The sequence below is a fragment of the Mobula birostris genome, chromosome 2 (genome assembly GCF_030028105.1).
Source record: "Mobula birostris isolate sMobBir1 chromosome 2, sMobBir1.hap1, whole genome shotgun sequence".
Classification (NCBI taxonomy): domain Eukaryota; kingdom Metazoa; phylum Chordata; class Chondrichthyes; order Myliobatiformes; family Myliobatidae; genus Mobula; species Mobula birostris.
Window position 1 is genome coordinate 166,710,713 of NC_092371.1, and position 14,172 is coordinate 166,724,884.

At 45.4% G+C, this 14,172-nt stretch overlaps 1 protein-coding gene across 1 annotated transcript in view; it reads right to left on the bottom strand.

Annotated features, from left to right (window-relative positions):
* Nucleotides 1–2,072: 2,072 nt before the first annotated feature.
* Nucleotides 2,073–14,172, bottom strand: part of LOC140193885 (potassium channel subfamily K member 1-like) — a 31,621-nt gene continuing 19,521 nt past the window's right edge. The window contains exons 2-3 of the mRNA XM_072251021.1: nucleotides 13,285–13,680; nucleotides 2,073–5,513 (exon numbers count right to left, since the gene is read on the bottom strand). Of these exons, the coding sequence (XP_072107122.1) occupies nucleotides 5,251–5,513; nucleotides 13,285–13,680 (659 nt within the window). The 3' untranslated portion in view covers nucleotides 2,073–5,250. The remainder of the gene's footprint in view (nucleotides 5,514–13,284; nucleotides 13,681–14,172) is intronic.

Here is a 14,172-nt window from a genome sequence, read left to right on the forward strand (position 1 = left end):
TCTGTGGGTAAAAATGCCTTGTTATTGAGAGAGGTGAGAGAATGGGCAAACTGGTTCAAGCTGACAGGAGGGTGATAGTAATCTTGTGTTACAACAGTGGTGTGCAGAAGAGCATCTCTGAGCACAGAATACGTGAAACGTTGAAGCAGCAGAAGACCACGAGCACACACTTAGCATTAGCCACCTCCTGTACCGAGTGTGTCTGTACAATAATACACACTTGTTGGAAAGCTGTTAAAATCCCAATTCCTCATCTGGGAATTGAATATATATATATATATATATGTTCCAGAGAGCTTTGCTGACATTTAATATGCAAAGAGTAGAAGCAACAGCCGATCTGAATCAGTACAAGCAGCTTTGTTTCACAACTGGACGTATGGAGCTACAATAACGGGGTTCGGTCAGTACAAATTGGTAGTCTGTCAGTATAAAAGTGACAAATGTGTTACACTCCCTCCTGTGAGTGGGACACCTTGGCTGACCAGAATATTATTCCTCATACTGTTCCCCACATTTCCTGTAGCTCAGCACGAATGCCCCCACCCCCCGCCCGAGAGACTCACCTGGATCTCACTGTCCCCACACTTGCTTTCATTGCCATGTATTTATACCCCTCTAACCAAAGAAACTTTTCCTTCAAGATCCAAATTCTGACGTTTAACCCCTCGGCCCCAAGTCAAAGATCACGGGGACAGAGTGGGAGAATGGTGCTGAGGTCAAGGCTGGGTCAGTCATGCTCTTGGTGAAGAGGGTGTTTCACCTCCTTTCTTCCCTCACTCTGACCAGTCCACAGATACTGGAATGACATGGCAGGACTTGCCAGACAAGTGCCAAATTATATCCATGGGACCCAGAGGCTCTGGGAACAATTGGTGAGGTTCGATCAGACCCAAGGCGTTAATGGAGGTGCTCCCTAGCTACAGCACACTGCGAACTGATTACATCAAACAACTGGGTAAGTCAGAGGCCCGATGTTAGTGAGCACACTGGAAGTGGCCTGTCCTGGAGAAGGAGAACTGTCTACGGTATGTGTGTGAGTGAGGGAAAGGGCTTGTTTTGCTGTTTGCTGAAACTTGTAGACATGTTAAATAAATTATTCTGAATCTGCACGTTAAGAGGGGCTCGTCACCTTTATCAGGTAGGTTTGAATGTTTAGCAATAGGGCCCTGTTTGCTATTAGCAGTGCCAGGGCTACAGAACCCCACTATGTGGCAACAAACCCATGCATGTATCACATGTACATGGAGTGTGTGAGGCTGCAGCCCCTTTTCACATAACTGCGAGGGCTCCTCCTCACCTCCTGGTTACATTTTTGCCCCATACGATCATCCACTACAGAGGGGGCCATGGAGGGATAAGGTTGTCCTTGTCAACTTGCTCCTGGGGCTGGGGAAAACAGCTATCTGTGGGTCCTGGAAACGGGTGGCGCAGGGACCTGCCCGACAATGTTTAGGGAGTGTTGTCTGTGCCCGGGTAACCATTGAGAGGAAACTTGCGCTGTCCACAGCGATCACAGAGGTGTTCCGGGACTGTTGGGCTCTGTGGTAGATTAGTGCCAACATTGACAGAGATGGAAACATTTCAGTTTAATGTCATTTGTCTAGTAGTTGTGTTAGTCACTGGTTTGTATATATTGTAGCACTGAATTTGTAATAAAGGTATTTTGTAAAAAAACATCCACAGGAATCGAGTTTTGCCTCGCACAGCTCAGCATTAAGAACTGCTTGATCGGGAATGAACAACTTGCTCTGTATTGTCTGAGTGTGATTTTAAATCTAAACATCTTCGCCTGAGGTAGACAAACTACCAACCGAGGAGATTGATTCACGAATCCACAGACAGAGGTATTTCAGTTTGTTTTGCGTGATTTCTAGTTTTTTTCCCTCTTTCTCTGCGCACCGGGTGTCAGACATTTTTTTTAAATTGGGTTCTTTCAGGTCTCTTGCTTTGCGGCTGTCTGTAAGCAAACAAATCTCAGGATTGTACAACTTACACATTCTTTGATAATAAATGTACTTTGAAACTTTTAAATTAAGGAGACAAACATTATTCCTTCACATCAGAACAGATAAAATCAAACTATTATGTCGGCAGAGAAGCTCAGTCAGTCCTTAGCGATTAGATTTATTTTTGATTTAGAGATACAGTACAGTAACAGGCCCTTACAGCCCACCGAGCCCGCACTGCCCAATTAACCCATGTGACCAATTCACCATTAATCTGTATGTCATCTGGAAACCCACGTGGTCATGGGCAGGATGCACAAACTCCTTACAGACAACAGCGGGAATTGAACCCAGGTCACTGGCACTGTACTGGCTCTAAGGTAGCCGCAACGCTACTGTCCCACTCCTACATCTCTCCCCTGAAAATATTCCCCAAATTACCGAGTTACAGCAGGTAGAGCCTCTGTCTCACTGCTCCAGAGACCTGGTTTGATCCTGGCCTCGGGTGTCATCTGTGTGCAGTTTGTGTGTTCTCCCTGTGACTGTTTGGGCTTCCTCCAGCATCCCAAAAATGTGGAGGGGGTTAATCTTCCGTAACATGCAAGTTAATTTTCCCTAATGTGTGGTGACTGGTGGAAATCTGGGGGCAGTAGTGGTACATATGGAGGAAATCAAATAGGTTAGCATAGAACTAATGCAAAAAAACGAGAGTTTGATTTACAGCAGGGATGATGGGCTGAATGGTCTGTTTCTATATCTTAAAGTGCTAAATTCCCATTCAAAGGCTAAATCCCAGCACAACCCTGGATCCTTGATTCCCAGTTGCATTGACAATTTCTGTTAGAACAGTACAACACAGCATCAGGCCCTTCAGCTGACGATCTTGTGCTGACCAAACTAATCCTTTCAGCCTATACAACTATCTGCACATTCATGTGCCTAAAAGCCTCTAAATACCTAGATTAGATTTGCCTCCAGCACCACCCCTGACAGCAGAATCCAGGCACCCACAACTGTGTAAAAACATTTTGTTAGGTACTTCTCTAAACTTAGCCCTTCTCCCCTTAAACGCATGCCTCTTGGTATTAGACCCTGGGAAAAGGATTCTGACTGTCTGCTCTATCTGTGCCTCTCATAACCTTATAAACCTCGATCAGATCTTCCCTCAGTCTCCTCCACTCCAGTCTGTCCTTAGAGAACCTGCTCTTTGATGCAGGCAGCACCCTGCTGAACCTGCCCAGTGCCTCCAGATCCTTCCTATAATGGAGCTAGTAGAAGTGAGAACAACACTCCAGATGTGGTCCAGCCAGACAGAGTGCAGTCAGTGCAACACTTCACAGCACCAGCGATCACCCATTAGGGCATGATTCTTGCCTCTGTCTGTAAGGAGCTTGTATGTCCAACCCATGACCACATGGTTTCCTCCAGGTGCTCCAGTTTCTTCCCACAGCCCAAGGATGTGTGGTTCCCGAGAGTGAAGGGGTTCATGTATGAAGTGTGCCTGACGGCTCTGGGCCTGTACTTGCTGGAGTTTAGAAGAATGGGGGGTTGTGATCTCATTAAAACCTACTGAATATTGAAAGGCCTGGACAGAGTGGAGAGGATGTTTCCTGTACTGGGGGAGTTTACAACCAGAGAGCAGAGCCTCAGAAAATAAATATGTGCCTTTAGAACAGAGATAAGGAGGAATTTCTTTAGCCAGAGGGTGATGAATCTATGGAAATTATTGTCACAGACAGCTGCAGAGACCAAGTCATTGGGTATATTTAAAGTGGAGATTGATAGATTATTGATTACTACAATGTCAGAGGTTAAAAGGAGAAGGTGGGAGAATGAGTTTTGAGAGGGATGACCGAACGACCTAATTCTGCTCCTATGTCTTATGGTCCAGTGCTGATAATTGTACACTTATCAGGCAGCATTATGGAGATGAAAGATCTCGGCTCAAAGCACCAACTGTTTATTCTCCTCCATAGGTGCTGCCCGACCTGCTGAGCTCCTCCACATTTTAAGTGTACCCCTCCTTCCCTTGTCCACTGTCCTCCATTAGATTCCTCCTTTTCCAGTCCAGTGCCTCTTCCACCCATCACCTCCCAGCTTCTTGCTTCATCCCCCACCTTCCCCCAGACAGCTTGTATTCTTTCCCTTCATGCCAACTTCTCACTCTGGCTTTTGCCCCCTTCCTTTCGAGTCCCAATGAAGGGTCTTGGCCTGAAACATCGACTGTTTATTCTCCTCCGCAGATGCTGCCTGACCTGCTGAGTTCCTTCAGCATTTTGCGTGCGTGTTGCACAAGGGAAAAGTGCCTAGCCCAAGGAGAGCTTCTCACCTAAAGACAAGTGAATCTAGGCTTAGTTGTAGGATCAGGACAGGTCACCATTACAGACCAGAACACAGGTAAGCCTTGATTCAGCAGTAGGTGGAACAGGTCAGGTGGGCTCAGGGGCTTTCTCCTGCTTTTTGGGGGATGCGAGGCCTGTACAATCAGGCCCATGCTACTCTGGTCTCGGAGTGGTGTGGAGACCACTAACACAGAGCATCCCACCACCCCTAAAAATATCAACTAATACTCTCAGCATGATTATTTGCACAAACCAGTCAACACTGCCCCTCTTTAGCTGAGGGAGAGCCTCCTCAGAGGCTGGTTTTTATCTGACCTTATACTGGATCAGAAGTCCGGGGGAGATGCTGTAATGGGCTCTTTCTAAATATTTTACGAGAGAGGGGAGGGTCACTTCAGATAAATCTTCGCGTCAAGATGGCCGAAGCCCTGGGCCGGTGTGTCCAGTGGTCTGCGAGACCTGTTTAAGGAGTGGTGGCCCGTCCTGGGGTGAGAAAGTGGAAGGGTGGGACGGGTGGGACGGTGGGAAAGGGGCTTGCTTTGTTGTTCTGTTGTTGGTGTTGTTCCGCTGAACATGGCGGGCATGCTATGTTGCTGCTGCGATGTGTAGTGATGTTTGTGAACTCCCCCCAGCACACCCTCAGGTGTGTTGGTTGTTAATGTAAACAACACATTTCACTCGATGTTTCGATGTACATGTTATAAATAAATCTGAATCTGAATTATGTCTGAACACGGTGTCCTCGATAACCTGAATGTACAGTTCTTTCTCCTTGCTAGTTACACATTTTTTGTCATATTCTAATTTCTGTATAATGATATGATTTTTAATTTAGGGCTAGCGGATTGCTTGAGAACCTATGCTAATTACATGCAGATTTGCCCCACGACACGAGGTAAGGATTGGCCAATCCTGCCTTCGGGGGTGGGAGGGGAGGTGGCGCCCAGCTGGGGAGACGGTCACCGATTGGCGGAGTCCTCTGTAAACTGGTAGGGCGCTGGGCCGGGGACAAAAGACTCGCTGAGTTTCTGCCGCTCTCTGTTGATGGGCACGGAGTCCATGACTGAAGGGAACGAGAGCTGATCCTGGTCCAGAATCTTAATCTCATCCTCCGCCTTGTCTTTCTTCAGGTAGAAGATCCTCTTGAGCTCTTTGAGCTTGTGAAGTTCACAGAAGGTCTCCAGGACAACAAGCACTGCAGTGAGACCAATCATGAGGTAGACTAGAGAGAAAGAGAGGACACGTTATTTATTTTAGGTACAATTAGATGCAAAAGGCACCGAATTATTCATTTTAGATAAAGAAAGATTAGCTTTATTCATCACATGTAGCATACAGTGAAATGTGACATTTGCATCAGCAACCAACACAGTCTGAGTATGTGCTGGGGGCAGACCCCCATGTGTCGCCAACATAGCATGCCAACAACTTACTAACCCTAACATGTGCGTCACTATTTTTGGAATGTGGGAGGAAACCAGAGCACCCAGAGGAAATCCTCATGGTCACGGGGAGGGCATGAAAAGTTCTTACAGACAGCAGTGCGAATTGAACTCCGACAGCTAGGGCTGTAAATCATTACACTAGATGCTTCACTACTGTCCCTCCCCAGCTTAAAATCACAGAGAATCATACAGCACAGAAACTGGGCCCTTCGGCCCAACTGGTCAATGCTGACCACAGCATCCCTAATAGACCCAGATGCCCATATTTGGCCCTGCTCTTCATGTATCTATCCAAACGCCTCTTAAATGTTGTAACTGTACACACCCCAACCACGTCATCCGGCAGCTCACTCCAGGTACTCACGACATTACACTCTGTATAAAGAAGTTACCTCTCAGGCCTCTTCCCTCTTATCTTGTATCTGTGACCTCTAACCACAAGTTTACATACTTGGTCAAATTTTTTAACAAAGTACGTATATGTTACCTTGAGAGTCATTTTCCTGCAGGAATTTACAAGAAAAATAGAATTTATAAAAGTCTATACCTAAAGACCAACAAACAGCAGAAGTGCAAATAAACTAGTGATACTGAGACCATGAGTTGTAAATAGGTCTTGAAATTGAGTGTGTAGGTAGTAGAAGCCGTTCAGAGTGGTGATTGAAGTTCTCCACGCTGGTTCAGGAGCCTTTGCTCCCAGTATTGAGCTGGCCTCCTGCCCTCTTGTGGCAGTGGTATGGAGAGGGATTGTGATGTGTTACTGCTTGTTCCCTCAGAGTCTCACGGGGTTTCAGAGTTTTGTTTACAAAATATCTTCATTACAAATTCAGTGCTGCAATGTATACAAACCAGTGACTGACACAATTACTACACAACTACTAGACAAACAATATTAAACTAAAAATGTTTCCATCTCTGTCAATGATGGCACCAATCCCCCGCAGAGCCCAACAGTCCCGGAGCATCTCTGTGATCGCCGTGGACAGCGCCTGTTCCCTCTCAATACTTACCCGGGCACAGACATACTCTCAAAACATTGCCAGGCAGTCTGCCCGGGCAGATCCCTCCTCCACCCATTTCCAGGATCCACAGGTAGCTGTTTTCCCCAGCCCCAGGAGCAAGTTGACAAGGACATCCTCATCCCTCAATGTCCCCCTCCTTACTGGATGACCGTATGTAAATAGGGTGGGGCTAAAGTGTAACCAGAAGGCGAGAAGCAGCTATGGCAGATATGTGAAAAGGGGCTGCAGCCTCGCACACTCCATGTACCTGTGGTACACGGTCTCCCCCAGCCCGTAGAAGCGACATGCGGTTCAGATCAGGTGTGATGGAAAGCAAGCTGCTTAAGTTCAACCTTAATGACCTTCAGGTCACTGGGCAGTCTGGTCCTCCCATCAGGCTTGGGGTCTTCTACGGAACTTGCAGCTGGGAGTCAGGACACTCCGACTGACTGGCCAACACCAGTGCTAGTGTTCTGCACAAGCCTCCTCATCTCTCCCATGTCACCTCACCATGGCAACGTATTCTTCTACTCCTTTCCCCCTGCTGTGTTTAATCACTTTCAACACTCTTTGGCTGAGGCAGAAGAAGATAAAGCACTGGACAGACCCTTCGGCCCACCGAGTCCGTGCTGACCACCAAGTTACAGCAACCCTACGCTAACTTCAGCTTTTAATCTTCCCACAGTGTAGGGAACAGTACAGCACAGAACAGCCCCTTTGGCCCACAACATCGTACCAACCTTTTAACATACTTCAAGATCAATCTAACCCTTCCCTGCCATGTAACCCTCCATTTTTCTATCATTTTATGCGCCTATCTAAGAGTTTCTTAAATGTCCCTAATGGATCTGCCTCTACCACCACCTCTGGCAATGCATTCTACACATCCACCGCTTTCTGTGTAAAAAATCTACCTCTGACATCCTCCCATACCTTCCTCCAATCACCTTAAAAATATACCCCCTGTTATTGGCCATTTCCATCCTGGGAAAAGGTCTCCATCTATTCTTCATATCATCTTGTACACCTCTATCAAGTCACCGCTCATCTTCCTTCGCTCCAAAGAGAAAAGCCCAGCTCAGTCAACATATCCTCAGACGACATGTTCTCTAATCCAGTCAGCATCCTGAAAAATCTCCTCTAAAGCTTCCACATTCTTCCTATAATAAGGTGACCAGAACTAAACACAATACTCCAAATGTTCTGGCTCTTCCACTGCTTCAGCCCTCTTATCTGGATGGCTTTTAAATGCTGCTAATACCATCTAGATAACCAGATACAAAAATACCTGGATACAGTATCCTTCATTCCCCGAGATCACTGCAATTCTGATTGCAACTTAGCTTAGGACATGTATTCCAGAATTTACAGTATATATCTTTGGCAGCTCGAAAATATTGTATAAAAATATTATCCACAATGTTGTCTTAATATTAAGCATATGACCACAAGAAGATGAGGCACATCTACAAGGAGTGCTGCCACAAGAAAGCAACATCCATCATCAAGGACCCCCACCACCCAGCCCATGCTCTCTTCTCGCTGTTACCACCGGGAAGGAGGTACAGGAGCCTTAGGTCTTTCAAATTGAGTCCATGGGTTGTGGGAAGAGTTCAGTGATGGGGTGAATGAAGTTGAGTGAAGTTATCCTAACTGGTTCAAATGCCTGATAGTTGAGGGGTAATAACCGTTCCTGAACCTGGTGGTGTGAGTACCTTCTTCCTGATGGCAGCAGAAGAGAGCATGAGCTGGTGCTGGGGGCCCTTGATGATGGAAGCTGCTTTCCTGCGACAATGTTCCATGTGGAGGTGCTCAATGGTGGGGAGGGACTGGGCCAAATCCACTACTTTTTGTAAGATATGTCATTCAAGGGCATTGGTGTTTCCATAATAGGCCATAATACAACCAGTCAGTATACTCTCCACCACTCATCTATAGGAGTTTGTCAAAGTTTTAGATGTCATGCTGAATCTTCGCAAACTTCTAAGGAAGTAGAGGCGCTGTTATGCTTTCTCATTACTCCACTTACGTGCTGGGTCCAGGACAGGTCCTCTGAAATAACACCGAGGAATTTGATATTACTGACCCTCTCCACCTCTGATCCCCTGATGACGACTGGTCATGGACTTCCGGTTTCCCTCTCCTTAAGTCAATAATCAGCCCCTTGGTCTTGCTGACATTGAATGAGAGGTTGTTGTGGAACTGCTCTCCCTCCTATATGCTGATTCGTTACCATCCTTGATTGGGCCAACATCAGTGACGTTGTCAGCAAGCTTAAATATGGCATTGGAGCTGTGCTTATTCTCACAGTTATAGGTATAAAGCGAGCAGATCAGGGGGCTAAGCACACAATGTTGTGGTGCACCTGTGCTGATGGAGATTGTGGAGGAGATGTTGTTGCTAATCCCCACTGACCGGGATCTCCAAGTGAGGAAATCAAGGATCCAATTGTACAAGGTGGTACGGAGGTCAATGTCTTGAAGCTTATTTATTAGTTTTGAGCGGTTGATGGCATTGAATGCCAAGCAGTAGTCCAAAAAGAGCATTCTGATCTATGCACCTTTGCTGTCCGGATGTTCCAAGGTTGAGTGAAGAGCCAATACGATGGCATCTGCTGCGGACCTGTTGTGACGGTAGGCAAATTGGAGTAAGTCACTTCTCAGGCAGGAGTTGATACGTTTCACTACTGGCCTCTCCAAGCACTTCATCACAGTGGATGTAAGTGCTACTGGATGACAGTCACTGAGGCAGGTTACCAGTTCTTCTCAGGCACCGGTATAATTGAAGCCTGCTTTCAAGTCAAGTCGTCGCTTTTTATTGTCATTTCGACCATAAGCTGCAGGTACAGTACACAGTAAAAACAAAACAACGTTCCTCCAGGACCCGGGTGCTACATGAAACAACACAACACGACACTAGACTACGTGAGACAGCGCAAGGCTACACTAGACTATGTAAGACAACACAAAAACTACACTAGACTACAAACTTACATAGGACTACATAAAGTGCACAAAACAGTGCAGGTGCAGTACAATAAGTAATAAACAAGACAATAGGCACAGTAGAGGACAAATTACAATATAATAATAAATGACGTAGGTGTCAGTCTAGACCTCATACTGCTGAAATGAGAGGTTAAAGATATCGGTGAACACTGCAGCCAGTTGATCAGCACACGTCCACAGTACCTGGCCAGGTGCCCCATCTGAGTCAGGTACTTTCCATGGGTTCACCTTCCTAAAGGATGCTCTCACATTGGCCTCAGAGACGGAAATTACAGGGTAGTCAAGGGCTGTGGGAGTTTGTGAAGGTCAAGGTGAGGATAGAAGGCATTGAGGTCATCTGGGGGTGAAGCCCTGTCACCTACGTCACTTGGTTTCACTTTGCAGGAGGTGATAGCATTCAAGCGCCCTCCCACAGTTGTCGAGCATCCATCAGTGATTCAAGTTTGTTCCCAAATTGCCACTTGACGTGCGAGTTCCCGCTAAATTATAAATATTATAACTTTCATATTTTTCATTCGGTTGGGAAATAACAATATTTTCCATAAGACCATGGAGCAGAATTAGGCCATTTGTCCCATCAAGTCTGCTTCACCATTTCATCATGGCTGAATATTATTATCCTCTCAACCTTACTCTACTGCCTTCTCCCCATAACCTTTGACACCCTAGCTCATCAAGAACCTATCAATGTTAGTTTTAAATATATTCAATGACAAGACAATGAATTCTACAGACTCATCACAACCTGGCTAAAGAAATTCCTCCTCATCTCTGTTCTAAATGGACTTCCTCCATTCTGAGGCTGTGCCTTCAGGTCTTAGACTCCCCCACTCCTTTCTGCTTAGTCCTAAGCTAACCGTTCATTTTGCTTCAATATTTTTGTCCAATCTCTTTAGATCAAGATGTAAAAATAGAGAACTAAACTAAACACAGAGAATGCTGGAGATATCAGTGGGGTTCAGGCAACATCAATCAATGAGGAATGAAATAGTTAACATTTTATCAGAATTGCATGGAACTGAAATGAAAATTCATTTGGACTGATTCAATGTTAATTAACAGAAAAAGGAAGGTAGTACAAATTGCGGGCATAGTGGACAGCGAGGAATATGATCAAAACTTGCAGAGGAACCTGGACGAGCAGATTGAATTTAATGCAAGCAAGTGTGAGGTGATGACCTTTGGGAGGACAAACCAGGGTAGAATTATACGGTGAGCGAGTGGTAGGGCACTGAGGAGTGTGGTAGAACAGAGGGATCTGGAAATACAGGATCCATAATTCCTTGAAAGTGGTGTCACAGGTATAGCAGGTAAAGTCGCAAAAATAGCTTTTGGCACATTGACCTTCATAAATCAAAGCACTGAAACAAGAGTTGGGATGTTATGTTGAAATTGTACAAGATGCTGATGAGGTCTAACTTAGAGTATTGTGTGCAGTTCTGGTCTCCTACCTACAGAAAATATATCAATAAGATTGAAAGAATCAAAGAAAATTTACAAGGATATTGACAGGTCCTGAGTTATAGGAAAAGTTTGAATAGATTAGTACTTTATTCCCTGGAGCCTAGGAGAATGGGGGTGGGGCGTGGGAGGGGGCAGTAGGAGGGGCTTTTGGGGTTCTAGCATTTTTAACTGTCACTCATTCTTTGGGGCACGCTTCCGTTTTTGTGGATGTTAGTGAAGAACAAGAATTTTAGGATGTGTATTGCATACAGTTCTTTGATATTAAATGGAACTATTGAATCTTATACAAAATTATGAGAGGTATATATAGGGTAAGTGCAAGCAGGCTTTTTCCCCATTAAGGTTGGGTGAGACTATAACTATATGTCATAGATTAAGGATGAAAGGTGAAACATTTAAGGGGAAGCTGAGTTCAAAGTTTAACCCTGAGGAGGGAACTTATTCACTCAGAAGTTGGTGCGAGTGTAGAACAATCTGCCAGCATAGGTGCTGGCTGCTGGTTCAGTTGAAACATTTAAGAGAAGCTTGGATAAGTACATGGATGGGAAGATCTATGGTCCAGGTACAGGTTGATGGGGCTTTAGAATATGGGAGGAAACCAGAGTACCTGGTGGAAAACACACACAGTCACAGGAAGAACGTATAAACTCTTTACAGACAGTAGTGGGTAATGAACCCGGGTCACTGGTACTGTAAAGCATTGTGCTAACCACTTCGCTACAAATATATATGTATACTGCTGCTTATTTAATTAACTTATATATTTTTAATTAATTAAAAAGTATTGAAAAAATATAGTGAGGAAGTGTTCATTGTCCATCTGATGGCGAAGGGGAAGAAGCTGTACCTAAATGTTCAGTATGTGTCTTCAGGCTCCTGTACCTCATCCTTGGTGGCAGTAATGAGAAGAGTGCATGTTCTGGGTGATGGGGATCCAATGACAAATGCTGCCTTTTCTGCGGCACCACCTTTTGAAGGCGTCCTTGATGCTGGGGAGGTGAGTGCCTATGATGGAACTTTCTGCAGCTACAAGACCCCACAAAAAAACAAATGACCAGTTCAAATCTCTTTTAGGCATGGTTGGGAAAAATGCAATGGCCAAAAGTTGAAGAAACTTTTATGACCATTCAAGAGGAGAAAACGTGTCTGTATTTAATGTTTCATCTGAAAAATGGAACCTCCAATCAGACTGTGTTCTAATATTTAACAATGTCAGTCAATGACCATCACTGGTTCGCCATCAATAATACCAATGTGTTAAACATTTACCATTACTCCCCAGACTAACACTGTGCAAACAGAAGGCTGTCAATGCCAAGAGATTGGAAGAAAACAGAAGTTATGAGGTAACTTTAACTGGGGGTAATTGGATGAAATTGTGGCAAAAATCAGGGATGGCTCTAAACTGTCATCTGTATTTGTTAGGCAGCTTGTGTTCAGGAGAGACATTATCAATCTCAAAATGCCAATCACTCAATTTAATCATTATGTTTGTTTTTAAAGTTTTACTCGGCTCGCCCAACTCATTGGTGAAGACAAAGTACGGAAGTGTTACAATGGAAGTTTAGAGTTGAGCACTTAAAACTCTTCCCTGTCAGTGTGAAAGTGAGCTTACACATTTGTTAGTTAATTTTCACGTGAGCTTTCCTGACTATGCACTTGTTTGTCCCACTATCGAGGATTGTACAACATTTTTGATGATTTTTGTGCAACTCAAAATAAACCAAAAGTAGTCTTGTAATCCAAAAGCAGCCGTATATTAGTGGTTCCATTTAAGAGACTCCTAGATAGGCATGTGGATGAAAGAGGGCTATGTAGGGGGAAAGGGTTAGACTGGTTTTGGAGTGAGTTGGTCAGGACAACATCGTGTGCAAAGTGCCTGTACTGTGCTATATGGTTGTAAGTTTTACTAAGCTCGAAGTGCTATGTTCTAAATACCGTGCAGAAGCCAGCACACTGTGTCACTGTGTCTGACTCTCCATCATGTACTCAGGGTCCTAGCATGGGCCTTGAACCATGGCCTTCCACTTCCTTGCACCACATCATTTCCGCTCCCACATTCTGCCCATACTGACCGGTTATTCCCAGCTTGTACAGCTCACGCAGTCGCTGGTGCCCAACCTCTCCCGGCACATAGTCGCCCAGGCCGATGGTGCTGAGCGAGATGAAGCAGAAGTAGATGGATTCCAGGAAGCTCCAGTCCTGCTCCAGTTGGGTGAAGATGGCGGCCGGGATGAGGAAGAAGCACAGGAAGAGGACCAGCCCCAACAGGAAGGCGTGAGCGAGGGCGACACTTTGCTTGGAGTAGCCCCAGCGGGTGTGAATGTAGTGGATCGGGCGCCTGGTTACTAGTGCCATGACACGCTGGACCACAGAGGTGAGGAAGAGGAGGGTGAAAGGGATCCCAATAACCGAGTAGATGATACAGAAAGCCTTGCCGCCATCCGAGAGCGGAACCGTGTGTCCATAACCTGGAAGAGAAAGATGAGAACACTACTGAGACACCAGTATCAACTACAGTTATTCTAACATTGAGAATGTCACAGTGCTGGGGGAAATCCCTGCGCTTCCACATCAAGGTGGAATCTCACTGAAACTTACTGAATGTTGAAAAGCCTAGATACGGTGGACGTGGAAAGGACATTTCCAATAGTGGGGGAGTCTAGGACCAGAAGGCACAGCCTCAGAGTAAGAGAGTCCCTTTAGAACAGAGATGAGGAGGAATTTCGTTAGCCAGAGGAGTGGTGGATCTGGGAAGTTCACTGCCACAGGCAGCTGTAGAGGCCAAGTCACCGGGTGTATTTAAGATTGATAGGTTCTTGATTAGTAAGGAGGTCTAAGGTTACGGGGAGAAGACAGGAGAATGGGGTTGACAAGGATAATAGACTATTATGATGGAATGGTGGAGCAGACTAATTCTACCCCTACTGTACGACATATGGTCTACCAGAGACATCCCACAA